General features: G+C 39.9%; 1 protein-coding gene across 3 annotated transcripts in view; it reads right to left on the reverse strand.

The window, feature by feature from the left end:
• The window catches only part of TRPC4AP (transient receptor potential cation channel subfamily C member 4 associated protein), a 67,650-nt gene extending 49,146 nt beyond the window's left edge, over positions 1-18,504 (reverse strand). Inside the window, exons 1-3 of one of the 3 annotated variants that reach the window (XM_029916809.1) lie at positions 18,290-18,504; positions 5,622-5,750; positions 2,904-3,020 (exon numbers count right to left, since the gene is read on the reverse strand). In XM_029916809.1, coding sequence (XP_029772669.1) covers positions 2,904-3,020; positions 5,622-5,750; positions 18,290-18,457 — 414 coding nt within the window. In that variant the 5' untranslated portion in view covers positions 18,458-18,504. Of the gene's footprint in view, positions 1-2,903; positions 3,021-5,621; positions 5,751-15,215; positions 15,252-18,289 lie in introns of those variants that run through there. The other 2 variants (XM_029916808.1, XM_029916810.1) reach the window with 2 other exon arrangements.
• Between the last annotated feature and the right edge of the window lie 808 nt (positions 18,505-19,312).

The following is a 19,312-nucleotide window of genomic DNA, read 5'->3' on the forward strand; positions in this document are numbered from 1 at the left end:
TGAGCCAAAGTCAGACACTTAACCAACTGAGCCATTCAGGTGCCCCAACAAAGGGCCTTTAAAAATTGAGTACTTACAAAGTGTTATAGTCTAAATGTTTGTGTCCTCTCAAAATTCATATGTTAAATCCTAATGCCAAATGGAATAGCATTAGGAGGTGGAGCCTATGGAAGCTGATTAGGTAAGGAGGCAGAGCTCTCATGAATGGGATTATGTCCCTCTAAAAGAGGCTCCTGAAAGATCCCTGGCCCCTCACACTACATGAGGACAAAGAGGCTGACGGTCTACAACCTGGAAGAGGGCCTTCACCAGACACCAAATTTGCCAGTGTCATGACCATGGACTTCCCAACCTCCAGAATTACAAGAAATAGACTTCTGTTGGTCATAAGTTACCCAGTCTGTGACAGTTTGTTATATATAGCAGCCCAAACAAACTAAAATGGAAAAATCAATAAAGGCCTAATAACCAAATAGAAAAGGATGCAAAAGACACTAAGAGACTACTGGCAGAAAAGAAACTACTTATAAATACATGAAAAGATCTGCAATCCCACTCACGGAAGAATGCAAAATTTAATAACTATAAAGAGAATATATAAAATACTCTTAAAAGGCATAAATGCAATTTAAAAATTAGAAAAGTAGATATAGATTTTCCAAGGAAAACCTACAGATGACCCATAAGCACATAAAAAGATGTTCCACACCATTAGCCATCCGGAAAACCCACTGCAAAACCACAGTGAGATACCACTCTATACCCAGGAGCATGGCTATAATTGAAAGCACAGATAATAATTGCTGACAAGGATGTAGAAAAATTAGAACCCTCATATACCATTGGTGGGCATGTAAAATGGTACAGCTGTTTTGGAAAATAGTCTAAAGTATCCTCAAAAGATTAAACTTAACAGTTACCACATGACTTGGCAACCCTACTCCCAGGTATATAGCCTAAATTAATAAAAACATATGTCCATACAGAAAGTGGACACAAATGTTAAGAGTAGCATTATTCCTAATAGCTAAAAGGCAGAAGCCCCAAAAATCCATTGAATGACAAAAAGATATACAAAATGTGGTACATACATACAATGGAATGTTCTTCAGCCATAAAAAGGAATGCAGTACTGACATATGCCACGACAAAGATGAACTTGAAAACATTAAGCTGAGTTAAAGAAGTCCGTAACAGAAAACCACATATTACATGATTGCGTTAAGACGAAATGTCCAGAATAGTGCTATCTATAGAGATAGAAAGTAGAGTAAAAGTTGCCTGTGACAGGGGTATATAGGGGTATAGCTAAAACATATGATGGAGTTTTTCTAGGGGGATAAAAATGTCCTAAAATTGACTGTGGTGATGGTTGCAGAAGACCTGTGAATACACTAAACACCACTGAAGTGTCCCTTTACATGGGTGAATTGTATGGTATGTGAACTATATCTCAATAAAGCTTTTTAAAAAACTAGAGAAATACCATTGTCCCCATATCTATTTAGCAAATATATAAATTTTACTTAAAATGTACCATTTGGGGGGCACCTGGGTAGCTCAGTCACTTAAGCATCTAATTCTTGATCTCAGCTCAGGTCATGATCTCAGTTCACGAGATGGAGCCCCACATTAGGCTCTGTGCTAATAGTGTGGAGCCTGGATGGAATTCTTTCTCCCTCTCTGTCCCTCCCTGGCTTGCACACATACATGTGTGCTCTCTCGAATAAATAAATTTAAGAAAAAAGTGCCATTTGGTAAAGGAGGTACTAGGGGCCAGGAATGTTCCATTTCGTGATTTGGGTGGTAGTGACAAAGGTGAACTTATTTTGTGATAATTATTGGTGCATTTTTCTATGACTTTAATAACAAAGTCCATAAAAATACAGATATACACACTGTGTTGGTGATGGTGTAGATAAACACATACTCTTATACTTTGTTATTGCGGATGTAAGCTGATAAAACCTTGTAGGCATATAATTGACAAGTTAATAAAAAATAAAACACATATTTTGATTCCATAGGTATATACTCCCATGTACAAAAGCATTTACTGCAACCTTGTTATAAAAGGAAAGTTGTGAGAAAACTCTAAAGGCCCATCAACTAAGGCCTGGGTAAATAAATTATGGTATAATTATACCAGGAAATACTATATAGCCATTTAAAATAATCAGGCAAATTTACATGTACTGAAATGAATCTATCCCCAAGCTAGAGAATTACATGGAAAAAGCAAGGTACAGAATAGTGTACCTGTATATAGGGTATTCAACCTCCATATGGGTTGAATGGGTTCATGTATTTTCTTCCAGAAAATAAATCTAAAGTGGGGACAATGGGAGTTATTCTCTCTCACACACACACGACCATAGAACATCTCTGGAGGGACACAGAAGAAACTAGAAATCACAGTTGTCTCTGAAGAGGGGACAAGGGGAAGTAGGAGACATACCTTTCACTTTGCACCTTAAAAAAAAAAAGGTAGATACATAATCAACTCAAATAAATTCATTATTCTAGTGTAAAAGCTACGGTGTTTCAACACAGGTAAGAGTCCTGGAACTTCTTTTTTAAGTTATTTATTTTGAAAGAGAGACAGAGAGAGTGAGCAGAGGAGGGGCAGAGAGGGAGAGAGAGAATCCCAAGCAGGCTCTGCATTGTCAGCATGGAGCCTGATGTGGGGCTTGAACTCACCAACTGTGAGATAATGACTTGAGCCAAAACCAAGAGTTGGACACTTAACCAACTGAGCCACCTAGGTGCCCCAAGAGCCCATGAACTTCTAACGATTAAAATTCTGAAGTGTTTGCTATGAATTCTGAAATCTCTTCTTTCTTCCATTTCAAGAGCTAAATACTCAAGCCAGCAAGCAGCAGTAATCATGAACAACTACTTACATCAACACCTCCAAACAGGTCAAAAATATAAGTATTTGGATAAGTGGTTTCTTGGGTAAGTTTCCTCTCTTCAGTAACAAATGCCATAGCCTCCATGGAGAGAAGAGGAGAAATTTCCTAGTTTAAAAAAAGCATACAGAGAGACTTTCAGTTTTACTATTCAACAAGAACCAGACACCAAAACATCAGTTTTACTCCAACCTGAACTCCCATGAACCCAAAGATAGACCCCAACAAACCATAACAGAGAAAAAATAATAATCTTACAGATAAGCTAATATGATGATAAAAATTGTAACAGTAGCAACCACTAATTTATTTCATGCTTAATACGGTTCTAAGTACTTCATGTATGACCTCTTTTAATCTTCACAAACCTAAAAGATAACAGTAATGTATCATCCCAATTTTAAAGACACACAAACTGAAGTACAAAGAAGTTGTCAACGTCATACAACTGGTAGGTGACAGGGCCAGGATTTAAACCTAGGACATCTGGCTCCAGAGTCTGCACTTACAGAGGAGAAAAGAACCATGTGGGATGAACTAGCAGAGTGTGCCAAGAACCCAGGACCCTGCTCATTATGCTCGCTCTCCCTGGACCTTGAAGGAAGATGCAACACTATGGGCTAGAGCAGAGGTGAACATCACACAGTGGTGAACATCAGAATCACTTGAAGGGCTTGTTAAAACCCATACTGCTGAGTCCCACCTGCAGAGATTCTGATTCAATAGGTCCGGGGTGGGGCCTGAGAATGTGCCCTTATAACAAGCTCCCAAGTGCTGCTGATACTGCTGGTCCAGGTACCACACATCAAGAAAAGGCAGAACTCTCTCTTACAGACCACCTGTTATATACTGGGCACTGGGCTTTTACACTTTAGCCCATCTAATCTTTAAAATAAGTCAATGAACTGAGTACAGTTTTACCCATTTTATAGGTGAAAAGCAAAATTATGAAGTTGCCCAGGCTCACATAATTAGTGATTGAACTACTTACTAAAGACTGAACCACTTTCTCTGGGTCTCCTCTTTCTCACCTATAAAACTAAGACATAATTCCTCCTGGCAACATGGTACAGTAGAAGCTGGCTTAGGGGGAAGATAAGTCTGGGCTCATCATGTAATAGCCACAGCCTCTGGGTGGGCTACTGCTGAGGCTGTTCTCTCTACTGAAGAAGAAATGGTAGAAGGCATCTGGGTTTACCTGCCCACTATCTCCTTTTCTCTTCTTCAAGTAAAGGCCCCATTTCCTTGGGAACACGCCCCGCCCTACTTTTCACACAGTTCTGCTGGGACTGCCACCAAACACGTCAGTGCCAGCCCCAGAAGCAGGCCTAGCCAATAGTCTCTCATTGTCCTCACCTCAGTGGCTGGCCTAAGTTGTAGAAATGTCACCCTAGAGCTGTGATCACGTGGAGGAACATGAAACCACACACAGATGGCAAGATAAGAAATGGACAACTTAAGGCTGTTCAGCCCTTGAATTCATACCTGTGCTTTCCAGTTATATTAGACAATAAAGAATCTGCTTTGCTTCTCTGAGTAGGCAACTGTGTCCTGCAATCAACGTATTCTGGACTAAAAGAAATATACCACCCATTTCATAGAATTACCCTAAGAATTAAATATGCCTGGTACGCCACTTTCAAATAAGTATCTGTTGGATGAATAAAGTAATGATCACACAGCAAGCACTCACAAATATTTTCTCTCTTCTACCTCATCTCTCGGAGATTTTGCAGGTATCAAGTGTAATAATGTAAAATTTCTTGTGAAGTATTTTCAACTAAATGTAAAAAGACTGTAATTATTTCTACCCATTCAGACTATAAGAAGACCAAGAATACAAAACACTTTAATTAAATAAACTTTTATTTGGAAATGATTTTCAATTTATAGAAAAGTTGCACAGATAAAAACATGTCTTCTTAACAGTAAAGACTTTACTTGGTGCCTCCTATATTTTAGGACGACTTGTGTGATAAATAATCACAACTTTACTTCTAAATAACATGTATCAAGTGTTATTATGATCAACTGTAACTTGCATGACTCTTAACTGCAGTTAGAGCTGGTGATCTAAATTCAAATTTGGACCCATTCCCTAACTTAGAGTTTGGTTACGATAACCCCAGACCTACTGATTCAGAAACTCCGGGCATGTGGCCCAGCACTCTGTTTTACCAAGACTTCCAGCTGGTTGTGATACACGCTCAAGTGTGCAACCAAGTGCCTTAGTAGGTCTCTGCACTCTTCCATCCCCCCTCCCCCCCCCACCCCGAACCATCAAGCCCAGTTACTTCAGCTTCTTACGTTGGCCATAATGACCAACAACCACAAGACCACGCCCTTGAGCCTTTAGCAATATGGGATCTTTAAAATCCTGCTCAAAAAGAATGTTATCCCAAACCCAGGGCACAGAGTTAGCCTCCCAAATTAAGCAAGCACTGCCACAAAATATGGGTGAAGAAAGCCCAGAAAGATATATACAGGGAATTGAATGGTGATTATCTCTGGGTGATGGGATTATAGGTGATTTTTATTTTCTTCCTTGTACTTTTTCTGAACTTCCCAAATTTTTCTACAGCTTACACAATAAAAACAGGCTATTTTAAAAAGCAGACTGAAGACGGAAAAGAAAAGAAAACAAAACAAAACCAGACATCTGGGTCACCTGGCGGTGAATACAGCCCTTCCAAGGGCCCTACGAGTTACCTTGAGGATGTTTTGGCACTCAGTGAAGTCGCTGTGGAGGTGGCTGGTTGCATACAGCTTCAGGAGCAGCTGAGGAATTCCACTCCATTTGGACTGTTTGTCCCTCTCCGCCAAAAATGTCTCAGTGAACTGTGAGTCAAAAAAAAGAAGAAAAAGGAACATTTTACTGCTGAGGAAAGAACTACTAGGATGCATGGCAAAGGAAAGCTGCTGCCTCCTCAACCCACCCAGGACAAACTAATTCAAAGCTCTCTTTCTAGAAATCTTCAAAAGGTCTCCAATAGCCTCCAAGCTAAAAGTGCAACTCCTTCCCGAGTGACACAACAGCTTTTATCTTCTGTCACCTACTCTCCTCTCTAGTTTCATCTCTTTCCCAAAAGGTATGCTTGGCTCCAAATGTACATGTTCTCTAGGTCTCTCTGCACATGCTCTTCCCTGCCTAAAATGTCCTTGCCTGTTTTTTTTTTGTTGTTGTTGTTGTTTGTTTGTTTTACCTGGAAAGCTCCTTCTCCTTCTTTAAAGAGCAAGCCAAATAACCAGAAATTTTCTTTGCTGCACTTCCCCCCTCTCTCTCCTTTGTAAGAGAGTAAGTGCCCTGCCTCTGGGGCCTTATCTAACATTTATCCTCTATATCACAATTACTGATTCATTTGTCCCCTCCTCCTGTAGACCACACACTCCTTCAGAGTAAGTGCCAGGCTGTGTTTACCGTGTTCACCTTCTGTCTCTCCAAGAATGCTGGGCCAGAGACTCAGTAAATGTTTGAAGGAATGAGCAATAACCTTCTAGACTTATAACAAGATCATTAACCAATTATGACCCAGTTCCACTAACACTCTAAGGACATATCATTAATCAGGGGCTGGATGTGAATTATTTTCAATCTACACTTGTCCCTCAATCAGATCAAAAGCTCCTTATAACTGTTATTACAGGATATGCAGGCTTTCAATAATGCCTTAGATATCCTGATCATAGGACTGATACGCATCGTGGACAAATCCCAGTATCCTTCCTGAGCTTGTTTTCTTAGATTGTAAAAATAAGATAATACAGAAGTAACAGAGAGGTAATGAAAAGTTTGTGAGAGTGATTTATGTTAGGGTGAACCATAGGCATTACCATTTCGGTGGGAAAAAAAATAACTGAGTATCAGCAATTTCCTATCATTCAAGCTAGTTCAAATCAAGGCAAGTCCAAAAACAATGGAAAAGAATCTTTCCTTTCCTTAAAAGGACAAAAAGAAAACAAACATGGTTTTATGGGACACAGCAGAGCACTGTTTACAAATTTATAGGAGTAAACACTTACATTAAAAAAAGATCTCAGATAAATTATCTAAACTTCCATCATGAGAAACTAGAAAAAAGGATAAACCAAACCCAAAACAAGCACAATGAAATAAAGACTACTGCAAAAATAAATGATACGGAGAACAGAAAAATAATTAAAAAAATAAATCACCAAAATCAAAAGTCGGTTCATTGAAAAGAACAACAAAATCAAAACTTTAGTTAGAATGACCAATTGTAACAACGATCCAAATGACTAAATTCAGGAATGAAAGAGAGAACATTACTACCAACCTTACGGAAAAAAAAAAGGTTTATAAAGAAGTAGTAGGAACAATTATATGCCAACAAATTACATAACCTAGGCGAAATAGACAAATTCCTAGCAAAATACCAATAACTGAAACTGACTCAAGAAGAGTAGAATGGTGATTTAATAAAAAAGGAAAGAAAACTATCCATAAAGAAAAGCCCAAGTTCAGATGCTTCACTGGTAAGCAAACATTTAAAGAGAAACTAAAAATACTTAAGACTTTTCCATAAAAAAGAAGACAGAAGACTTCTCAACTCATTCTATTACCCTAATACCAAAACCAAAGATGTCACAAGAAAACTACAGATCAAGATTTCTGATAGACATAGACAAAAATCCCCAACAAAATACTAGCAAACCAAATCCAGCAACATGTAAAAAGCATTATACACCATGACCAAGTGAGGTATATTCCAGGAATGCAAGCTTGGGTCAACAAATGAAAATTAATCAATATAATCAACCTGATAAAAGGGTATTTACCAAAAACCCACAGCTATCATCATAACTAACAGTGAAAGCCTGAATGCTTTCCCACTAAGATCAAGAAGAAGACAAGGATGTAGATCTTCACCATTTCTATGTATCTCTATCACTGTACTAGAGACTCAAGCCACAGCAAGTAGACAAGAAAAAGAAATAAAGGCATCCAGAGGGCAAAGTAAAACTATTTTTATCTGTAATCCCATGATCTTTCACATAGAATACATTAAGGAACCCACATAAAAAAACTATTAGAGGTAATAAATGAGTTCAACAAGGTTGCAGGATAAAAATCAATATACAAAAATTAGCTAAATTTCTATACACCTAAAATGAACAATCCAAAAATGAAATTAAGAAAACAGTCCCATTCATAATGAAACCAAAAGTAATAAAACTTAGAACTAAATTTAACAAAAGGAATACAAGATTTGTGCAATGAAACTACAAAACATCATTGAAAGAAATTAAAGAAGGCCAAAATAAATGGAAAGCCATCCATGTTCATATACTGGAAGACTTAATATTGCTAAAACAGCAATACTCCCTATATTGATTCAATGCTGTTTCTATCACAATCCTAGGTGGCTTCGTTGAAGAAACTGACAACCTGATACTAAAATTCATATGGAAATGCAAGGGACCAAACCTAGGTTGGCTAAAATGATCTTGAAACAAGAGAGTAAAGTTGGAAGAATCACACTTTCTGACTTCCAAGTTTATTACAAGCCTATAGTAATCAAGACTTTGGCATAAGGATAGACACCTAGGTCAATGGAATAGTACTGAGATTTCAAATTAACTCCTTACAGTTATAATAACTGATTTTTTACAACAGTGTCCACACAATTCAATGAGGAAAAAAATTATTCTTTTCAATAAATGTTGCTGGGACAATTGGTATCCATAAACAAAAGAATGAAGATGGACTTCTTTCCACATACCATATACAGAAATTAACTCAAAATGGATCAAAGACCTAAATGTAAGAGCTAAAACTATAAAACACTTAGAGAATAACATAGGCATAAGTTTCATAACCTCAGATTAGGCAACAGTTTCTTAGCTATGACATCTAAAGCATAAGTAAACAAGGGAAAATAGGTAATTCATCACACTGATAATACACAGAACAATTATATGAACATCTCAATTGGTACAGAAAAAGCGTTTTGTAAAATTCAACATTATAAACTGAAAAAAGAAGTGAACAAATAATGGTATCTACAGAAAACCTTCAGTAAGGACACTTGGGTGACTCAGTCAGTTGTGTCTAACTCTTGAGTTCAGCTCAGATCATGATCTCATGGTTCACGAGTTCAAGTCCCGTCTCAGGTTATGAGATGACAGCACTGGGCCTAGGTGGGCTTCTCTCTGCCCCTTCCCATCATATGCTCTCTCTCTCTCTCTCAAAATAAAGAAATAAACTTTAAAAATTTTATTAAAAAAAGAAACCTTCAGCAAACATCATATTTAATGGTGAAATGTTTAAGATTTTTCCTCTTAGATCAGAAATGTGCCCCTTCAACTCAGGCACAACAGTCAGGCAAGAAAAAGAAAAGATATAAACTGGAAAGTATAAGATAAAACCTTCATTTGCTTATATGATAATGATAACTGCAAATAACTGTACACATATACAATCCAAAAGAGTCTAAAGTATTAAAATTTAAAGTCCATTTAAATACAAAAACAATATATCAATCAATCTTGAATGAAATCATGCCATTTGAAGCAACATGGATGGAACTGGAAGGTATTATGCTGAGTGAAATAAGTCAGGCAGAGAAAGACAGATATCATAGGTTTTCACTCATAGGTGGATCTTTAGAAACTTAACAGAAGTCCATGGGGGAAGTGTAGAGGGAAAAATAGTTAAAATCAGAGAGGGAGGGAGGCAAACCACAAGAGGCTCTTAAATAGAGAACAAATGGAGGATTGATGGAGGGGAAAATGGGTGATGGGCACGGAGGAGGGCACTTGTTGGGATGAGCACTGGGTGCTGTATGTAAGCAATGAACCACAGGAATCTACCCTGAAAGCCAAGAGCACACTTCACACGCTGTATGTTAGCCAACTTGACAATAAATTATATTTTAAAAACCAATCTTGTTTTTATATTATATCTACAGTAAAAATGGGGGATTTGACAGGGAGGGGGGAGAAGATGTATTGTATTCAATAGACTGAATGCAATCCCAATCAAGATTTTGTTGTAAAAATGTACAAGCTCATTCTAAAATGTATGTGGAAATGGCAAAGGGCTAAGAAGAATCAAGGAACTCTTGACAATAACTAAGTGGGAAAAGCTACTATAGACTACTATACACTATATGTACGCTATAGCCAAAATCAACACATATAAAGTTACAAAAAATAAAACAACATGGTATCAGTACAGGGATAAACAGACAGGAATAAACAGGAAACAGACATGAAAACAGAGAGCACTGGGGGAATAAGAGACTTTCCAATAAATAATGTTGAGTCAACTGGATATCTTTATGGACAAGCTACACCACGTCCAAAAACAAATTCCAAATGGAGCTTATATTTAAATGTAGGGGCCTCTGGGTGGCTCAGTTAGTTGGGAGTCCAACTCTTGATTTTGGCTGAGGTCATGATTTCACAGTTCGTGAAATCGAAGCCCATGTTAGGCTCTGCACTGTTAGTGCATTGTTAGTGCAGGGCCTGCTTGGGATTCTCCCTCTCCTCTCTCTCTGCCCTCCCCAACTTGTGTTTTTTTCTCTCTCAAAATAAACATTTAAAAATAAATAAATGTCAAAGGCAAAATAATAAAGCTTCTAGAAAATAAACAGAGTTTCTTCATGATCCTTAGGGTGGGCATTTCTTTAAATAGAATACAAAAAACACTAACCATAAAGGAAAACGGTGATACAATGAGCTATATTAAAACTAAGCATTTCTGTCTATCAAAAGATCTTTCTAGAGACTAAAAAGGCAAGCCACCAAATGAGAGAAAATATTTGTAAAACATTACTATAAAGGCTCATATCCAGGAAATGAAAAGAACTTCAAATCAAGAAAGAAAAAAACCAACAGGAAAATATGTGCAAAAGATCTAAACAGCCCATCCATAAAAGAGGATGTCCAAATAGCCAACAGACTTCTGAAAAGGTGCTTAATTTTATTAGTTATAGGGAAACACAAACTAAAACTATAAGGAGATATCACTCTACACACACTAGATTGGCTAAATTTAAAAAGACTGGCAACACCATGGGCTAGCAAGAACATGAAACAACAGGAACTCTCATACATTGCTGGTGAGAAAGTAAACGAGTAGAGCCACTTGGGAAAGTGTTTGGTAATAGCTACTGATGCTCAACCTATGCATATCCCATAACCTGGCGATTCTACTTCTAAGTATATAACCAAAAGAAATTACACATATATGCATCAGGAGACATGTACAAAAATATTCATATAAGCAGTACTCATAATAGTCCCAAACTGGAAAGATCTCATATATTCAACAGAAGTAGAATGAATCATGGTTTGTTACTACAACAGAATTCTATACGGCAATAAAAATTAGTGAACTACAGCTTTACCATTATCATGACTCAATCTAACAAATATCGATTAAAAGAAAGCAGACTCAGTATATACTGTTTCATTCTATTTATATAAAGCATAAAAACTAGTACCCCTAAATTCAATTTTAGAAGTCAGGCTAGTGGGGCACCAGATGGCTCAGTTGGTTTAAGTATCCAACTTCAGCTCAGGTCATGATCTCATTGTTTGTGGGTTCGAGCCCCACCTTGGGCTCTCTGAGTTGTCACCACAGAGTCTAGGGCCACCTTAAGAGTGTGTTACCTCTCTCTCTGCCTCTCCCCTGCTCATGCTCTCTCTCTCAAAAATAAAAATAAACCTTGAAAAAAAAAAAAAGTCAGGCTAGTAGTTTCATTTGGAAAGGAGGAAAACCAGAGCTGTAGGCCAGAGGTACAGAAGTGATCGAGTTGGTTGCTCAATATAGATGATGGCTTTATTACTACTCACTGGGCTGTGCATGTATTTCTTGTACATTTTTATTTGCAAGTTATATTTCAACACAAGAAATTTCTTTTTTTTAATTTATTTTTTTTTATGTTCTTTTATTTATTTTTGAGAGACAGGGAGAGACAGTGGGAATAGGGGAGGGTCAGAGAGAGAGGGAGACACAGAATGTAAAGCAGGCTCCAGGCTCTGAGCTAGCTGTCAGCACAGAGCCTGACATGGGGCTCGAACCCACAAACCACGAGATCATGAGCCGAAGCCAGATGCTTAACCGACTGGGCCACCCACGCGCCCCTCAACACAAGAAATTTCTGAAATGCTTAAAAGAAAATAAATCTGTATGCACTGATTATGGAAGGATTTCCAAAACACAATTTCAAGTGACAAAAGATAAACGCACAATATGTACAGTACAATACCACCTATGTAGGAAAAGGATATATAGACCTATTTGCTTTTCTAAATTTTACATGTCTCTAGATAGATACACCAGAATCAATAACCATAGATGCCTCTAGGGGTAGTCTGTTGAGCTTTTGGTTTCAGCTCAGGTCACGAGATCAATCCCCATGTCCAGCGCCACATTGACTGCTGAGCCTGCTTAAGACTCTCTCGCTCTCCCTTTGCCCCTCTCTCCCACTTACTCTAAAATAAAAAATAAGGGCGCCTGGGTGGCTCAGTTGGTTAAACGTCCAGCTTCAGCTCGGGTCATGATCTCATGGTTCGTAAATTTGAGCCCCGCATCAGGCTCTGTGCTGACAGCTAGCTCAAAGCCTGGAGCCTGCTTCGAATTCTGTGTCTCCCTCTCTCTCTGACCCTCCCCTGTTTGTGCTGTCTCTGTTGCTCAAAAACAAGATAAAAAACATTTAAAAATTTTTTTTAGTAAAAATATTTTTTAATAAAAAATAAAGAATTTTAATGGAGGAAAACGGTGGCTTTTAACTCTAAGGGAAACAAAAACATATACAAAGTAAGTACTGTTTTATACCACATGGCTCTATGGTAAATAATTACATCATGATCATCATCATGTAAATTCTTTTTTTTAATGTTTACTTATTTTTGAGAGAGAGAAAGAGTGAGTGAGTGAAGAGGGGGCAGAGAGAGAGGGAGACACAAAATCCAAAGCAGGGTCCAAGCTCTCAGCTGTGGGGCTCAAATTTACAGACCACAAGATCATGACCTGAGCCAAAGTTGGCCGCTTAACTAACTGAGCCACCCAGGCTCCCCACCATCATGTAAATTCTTAACATCAATGGCCAAACATGATAAACCACATCAGGAGAACAAAAAAGAAATATGTAAGATAGGGTGTTGTAAATTAAATCCTAGTTTACAGGGGAAGAAAACATAATGTCTAAAACTGAAAAGTCAAGAAACAGCATGTTACTTGGAAATACTGGATATTCTGTTTCCTGCAAAACAAACAGCTATAGTGTGGACAGTAGTTGCCTCAGGAAGGTACAATTTGGGGGTAGAAAGTGGGACAGAGTTTTTAGTTACAAGACTCATGATACCTAGAGAGCTTCCCAATAGTCCTCCAAATATCCAACTTCACAAGGAATTTCTTTTACCACCTCTACGTTGTCTTATAAGGCATTTACTTCCATTTAAAAATAATCATTTGGAATTTGTTTTCCTTGTGAACAGCTGAGTTCTGTGATGAAAGAGCTACCAATCCAGGCATCTTCAAAGCTGAACTACTGGCAGATGTTGTATGGGTTTCTCCCCTTGGAGTACTTGTGGTTTGACAGTTTATAGCAGCGATAATCTCTTACATTATGTTGCCTAAGCTGTCAACCTGTTCAGTGGATATGACATTTCCAGGCACTTTAGTTTCCATTGACTTAGTTTGTCTTTACTGCTTTTCTTTTTAAATAATTAAAGGTTGAAGCCCATAAACATAAATGTGCATCGTATTTGTTTAGTCCTAAGTGAAAGAGATCTAATGCCTTATAATATCATATTAAGTGCAAGTAAATAGCCGTCTTAAAAAATAATTCATGAAAATTAAATACCTTCTTAGGTTATTCTGATAACAAATGTTAACCAGTGAATATTTGTGTCCATTGTAATGGAATCTGTTTTGTTTCAATATAATTAGGAATGAATTTTATGGTATGTGAATACAGAACTAACTTCCTGTTAAAATAAATAGTATTTATATTTTTACTTCATGAGAATGTATCCTATTCAGGGATTTTTCAACATCAAATTACCCTTGACAGGCAAGGGAAGACTGCAGTTGACTTAAACCCCTAGGTTTCATAAATACTAATGCTTAGAATGAGGCTAAAACAAATTTATTGAAATTTTTAAAAAAGGGGGGAGGGTCAATCTCAAGAAAAACATGAAGTAAGTAATGCTCAGGTAGAATTTAGATACGCAAGTGATCATGAAAGAAGCAATGACTGGCATTTGGGAAACAGAATAAGGATGCCATAACCTAGTTTGTCACCAGATTGCCAAACTGAAAGACTAGCTCTAGGAGTGGTGGGTCATGACGTGTCAGTTACTCTGCCCTGAGCCTAGTCTATCCCTTTCCCTCAACTCCTACTAATCATGCAGGTCTTGTGCGCACATGGTAAGGAATCTGGGTTTGATTCCAATTGCAGTGAGATGCCACTGGAGGGTTTTGGTTTTTTTTAATGTTTTACTTATTTTTGAGAGAGAGAGAGAAACAGCTTGAGCAGGGGAGGATCAGAGAGAGGAGGAGACACAGGATCTGAAGATGGGTTCCAGGCTCTGAGCTATCTGTCAGCACAGAGCCTGACGTGGGGCTCAAACCCACAGACCGCAAGATCATGACCTGAGCCGAAGCAGGACACTCAACAAACTGAGCCACCCAGGCGCCCCACCACTGGAGGGTTTTAAACAAGGGATTTTTAAGATCTGATTTGCTGTTAAGGATCACATGTGCTGAGAAATGTACACAGGCTCTGTAAATGCTACAGCACCGTATCAGTACTACTTTATTACCTTGTCAGAGGGCAAATTCAATGGGAGAAAAGAAAATAAGGCACATTAAAATCCACACAGGACAGGTCCATTCTAAATAAAACATGCGGTCCAGTGTCTTCTCCTAGACTTCTCTTAAGTCCCATTTAGGGAAATAGGAAAAACTTGGGGACGATCAGGTTTGGTCAAAGAGAAATCAGGAATTTAATCTAAAATACTGAGTTTGAGATGCGCATGAAACATCTAAGTGGAGGTACTGAGACACTATTTGGATATACCCATCTGGAGTTAAATGGAGAAATCTAAATGGAAATATAGATTTAGGATCCATCAGAAGATAGAGTATTTGTTAAACAATACTTGCTAACCTTTATAGCATGCTTACTATGTTTTAAAATACCATTTAAAGTGCTTTAAATGTATATATAAACTCATTTGGTCCTTACCAAAACCTTACAGGCTCGGTCTCATGATTATCCCTCTTTTACAAATGAAGAAACAGAGGCATAAAGAGATTAAGTAACTTACCCAAACACACACAGCAAGCATGTACCAGAGCTGGGGTTCAAACCTAGGATACCGGACTCCAGAACTCTTTAAAGCCATGAAACTGTTTAGAAGTAGAAACAGGACTCAGGAAGACTGAACCCTTACAAACAGTACTTTTTTTCTTTTTAAGTTTATTTATTTTTGAGAGATGGAGAGCAGGAGAGAGCGCCTGCAAGAGTGGGAAGGGGGCAGAGAGAGAGGGAGACACAGAACCTGAAGCAGGCTCCAGGCTCTGAGCTATCAGCACAGAGCCTGACACGGGGCTTCAACTCACGAACCTTGAGATTATGACCGAGCCAAAGTCGGTCATAATTAACTGAGCCACCCAGGTGCCCCCAAGAAGTATTTTAATTGAAACACATTTCTGAGTCAAGGGCCTGCCACTGTTTCAGCTTCTGTTTCGAAGAAAACTAAGACAAATTCCCTTGAGAAATCCAGTCTAATAGCTACAAGCTGACATCAACTAGTTACTGAATAGCTATCTGCTTCACACTGGCTTTTTAGACATATTATTTCACTTAATCCTAATAGCCCTGTGACATAGATATTATTGACATTTTAGAAATAAGGAAACTAAGGTTCAGAAAGGTTAAATAATGTCACCTGGATCACTCAGCTAGTAAGTGATGGAACATGGGTCAATCTAGGTCCACTTTCCTTTAAAATCTGGTCTTTTCCAAGGAAATCCTGTTATATGCTATGACAGGAATGAACTTTGAGGACATTAAGCAAACTAGAATAAGCCAGTTACAAAAAAACTTGACCCCACTTCTATGAAGTATCAAAAGTAGTCAAATTCATAGAAACAGAGTAGAATGACAGTTTCCAGGGGGTGAGAGGAAGTTGCTGTTTAATGGGGATAGAGCTTCAGGCTGGCAAGATGGAAAAATCCTGGCGATCTGATTCACAACAATGTGACTATATTTAACACTCCTGAATTTTACACTTAAAAATGGTTAAGATGGGAAACTTTATGTGTTTACCACAACTTAAAAACATTTTTAAAAATCTGGTCTTTCCCAATATACCACATGCCACAATGGACATACTGTGCTATGGAAATACCTGTGAGGAAATAATTTACCTGTAATGTGGAAAAAGGTGGTGTGGGGGGCAAGGAAGAGATCAAGGAAAGTTACCAAGAAAGGATACATTTGAAAGATGAAATTCCCCTATTAGTTTTAGGAAGGCAGCTCCTCCCAACCCCTGAAATAGCTCTCACACCTGCACACAACTACTCATTACAGTAACTAGGCTGACCCAGGCTCAAGAATATTCTAGCACCCTTCTATCTGGTGAGCTTCTCCAATCTCCTCCCAGTCCAGGTCCTCCAGAACTGGAAACAAATTAAGTGTCCTAAATTACCTCATTTATCATGCTGGATGACTTCTGTGGCTCCCTACTGCCCTCAGAATGTAAAGGATTAGCAAAATGGGTGTTTGGGAGATCACCTAAATTTTCAGAGCCTCAGTTTCCTCATCTGTGAAAAGAGAGCAGCCCCAACACCTAATTCAAAAGACTGAAAATTAAATGAAGACATTGTATGCATACCTTGCTCAATGTCTTGATCCAAAGTATGAGCTCAGTATGTTCATTCCTTTTCTGCCTGCCCCTACAACCCAGTTAAGTAAGGCATTTTGGTTTAAAGAACAAGAGAGCAAGTATTTCCAGGATGTTAAGGCAGATAAAGAAGAATGCAAGGGGAAAAAGTTGCTCAACTATGATTATCTGATGTTCAGGAAAATACTGCTCACCCAGAACTGTTTCTTCACCTGTAACCTGCTAAAACAGAGACCACCTGTTTTTTTCTTTTTATCTTTATTCTGCCCCTTTAATCATCTGAGTAATATTGAAACGGCTCAAATATACTATATGTAGTATACCATGAACATCTCACTCCTATTCTCTCCCCATCTACCCAACTGCCACCCACTCCCACCAACCACTTTATTAATTTCTTGTGTATCCTTCAAAGAGTTTCTATATGCAAAAGCTGTCTTTAAATTAAGTAACGTTTTACAGTTGTGTTTGCAACCTAAGTTTTGGAAATGAATTGGGGTGGGGGGCAGTGGTGGTCAGCTAGATGAGTCTAGGTCTTTTCATCCTGCCTCACCCCAAAGCAGTGTCCTCCATTCATTCAAAAAATACTAACCGTATATTGGGCGCCTATTATAACTATTATTATAAGTTAGATACCAAGTACAGCATTAACTGATTGTCCTTCAACCCTTACTAAGCAACAAGAATGCACTTAACGCTTTACACAATTGTCTCCATTGATCCTCACCACGCCTTAAAAGGCAGGTTTACAAATCATCACCTTCATTTTACATATGAGGAAACTGAGGCACCGAAAGGTCACTTGCTCAAGCAAGGGTTTGAATCCAGGCCCGACTCCAAAGTCCTTGCTCTTAAGCATGACACTCCACATTGGCAAAACAGAGTCCCTGCACCCTTTGGAGCTTAGCCTAATGCTGGATACAGACGAGAAAAAGGGTAGACAATAAAGAAATATGTAATTACAGACCAAGAAAGTAATGTGAGCGAAACGAATTCAGGGTTGTGACTGAATAACAATGGGAACCTACTTTAGAAGTCGGGGGGAGAGGGGGAGGGGAAGTGTCAAAGAAAGGCCTGAGAATGACATTTATGATAGGCTTGGGAACCGTTCGAGGGCTGCATTAATGACCCATCTCCCAATTCACGGGAGACAACTCGAGGCCCTTATAAGCTACAGCAAACTCGCCCAGGGTCCCCCAGACGTGTAGACGTGGCGCAGGGTAGGGAGGATCCAGGAGCTGGGCCCAGGACTGTACACGCCACCAATACCCAATGCAGCCCAGGCCGGCCCGGCTCCTAACCAGGGCCTCTAGCCCGCTGCTGCCCACCGCCCCACGGCGGCTGACAGCATCCGCACAGCCCGCAGGGAGGCCCTGCAACCGGCCAAGAGGGGTCGGGCCCGTACTGCGGAGGCCTGGAAAGGCCTCTTCTCCGGTCCCCCGCCAGCTCCCGCCCGGTCCGCCCCGCCCCGCCCCTCCGGGCCGGATTCGTACCTGCACGGCCCGGACCAGGCCCCGGCCGGTCAGCTGGCCCTGCCGCAGCTGCAGCAGAATGTTACCGGGCCGCGGCCGGCCGCCCCATCCTCCCCAGGCCGCCACCGTTGCTGCAGCCCGTCGCCCTCGGCCGGCCCCAGACCCAGCAGCCGCCGGCGCTGCCGCCATGTCTCCTCGTCAGACAAACAGGAAGCAAGCGGCCCCGGGGCCGCGGAGATTTGTACGGGGCGGCGGAGGGGTCGCCGCAGCGCCCCCAGCGGTACGACGGCGGAGGCGAAAGCCGCGTGGCAGAGACGTACGCGCCGCGAGCGCTACTGGGAAATGTAGTCTTGCTCTCAGGCGAGGCAGGTGCGAAAGAGCGATGTGACGTTTCCTGCACCACTTGTTTTGGGGGCCCCTCGGTCTTTCCAGGACCTCTGAGGTCGAAGACTCAGTAGCTGCGTGCGCACTCTCCGATTTGTTGCACTGTTTGGGGAAGTTACAGCCAACTAGTTAGAAAAAAATCCTGGGCTCCAGTCCAGGAATCAAGCCGTCCAGACTGATTCCTGCGTGCCTCTCTCTACGCCTGACTTCGTGCAGACAGACCTTGGCTCTCTGCCCCTTAATTTCCTTAGTTCATTCAATCAGTAGTTCCTGGGAGTCTGTTCAGCTAGTAAATAGTTCCTAGGGGCCTACTCTGTGCCCACTCCGAACCGGTCACTGGGAATACTGTGGTGAGCAGAACAGACTATTTTGGAATGCAGCTTAGCGAAGAAGAGAGCAAATCCATACACAAGGAAATGCACAATAGCAGAGTAGATCAGTTGTATAAGTGGTTAGGTTGTTGTGAAGTTAAATGAAATATTGGAAGGGAAGGGAATGGGTAAATTATGACATTTGATCCTTTGTCAGAGGAACCTTGTCCTAATTTCTCCCCACCAGATAGTATTTTCTCTCTACTCTGAGCCCATGTAATCATTCTTTTGTGCCAAAAGCTTCTGTGTCAGGATTGCATTGTCGCCTCCCCTTTTCCTTTCCTGGAAG

Source organism: Suricata suricatta, chromosome 12 (genome assembly GCF_006229205.1).
Source record: "Suricata suricatta isolate VVHF042 chromosome 12, meerkat_22Aug2017_6uvM2_HiC, whole genome shotgun sequence".
Lineage (NCBI taxonomy): Eukaryota > Metazoa > Chordata > Mammalia > Carnivora > Herpestidae > Suricata > Suricata suricatta.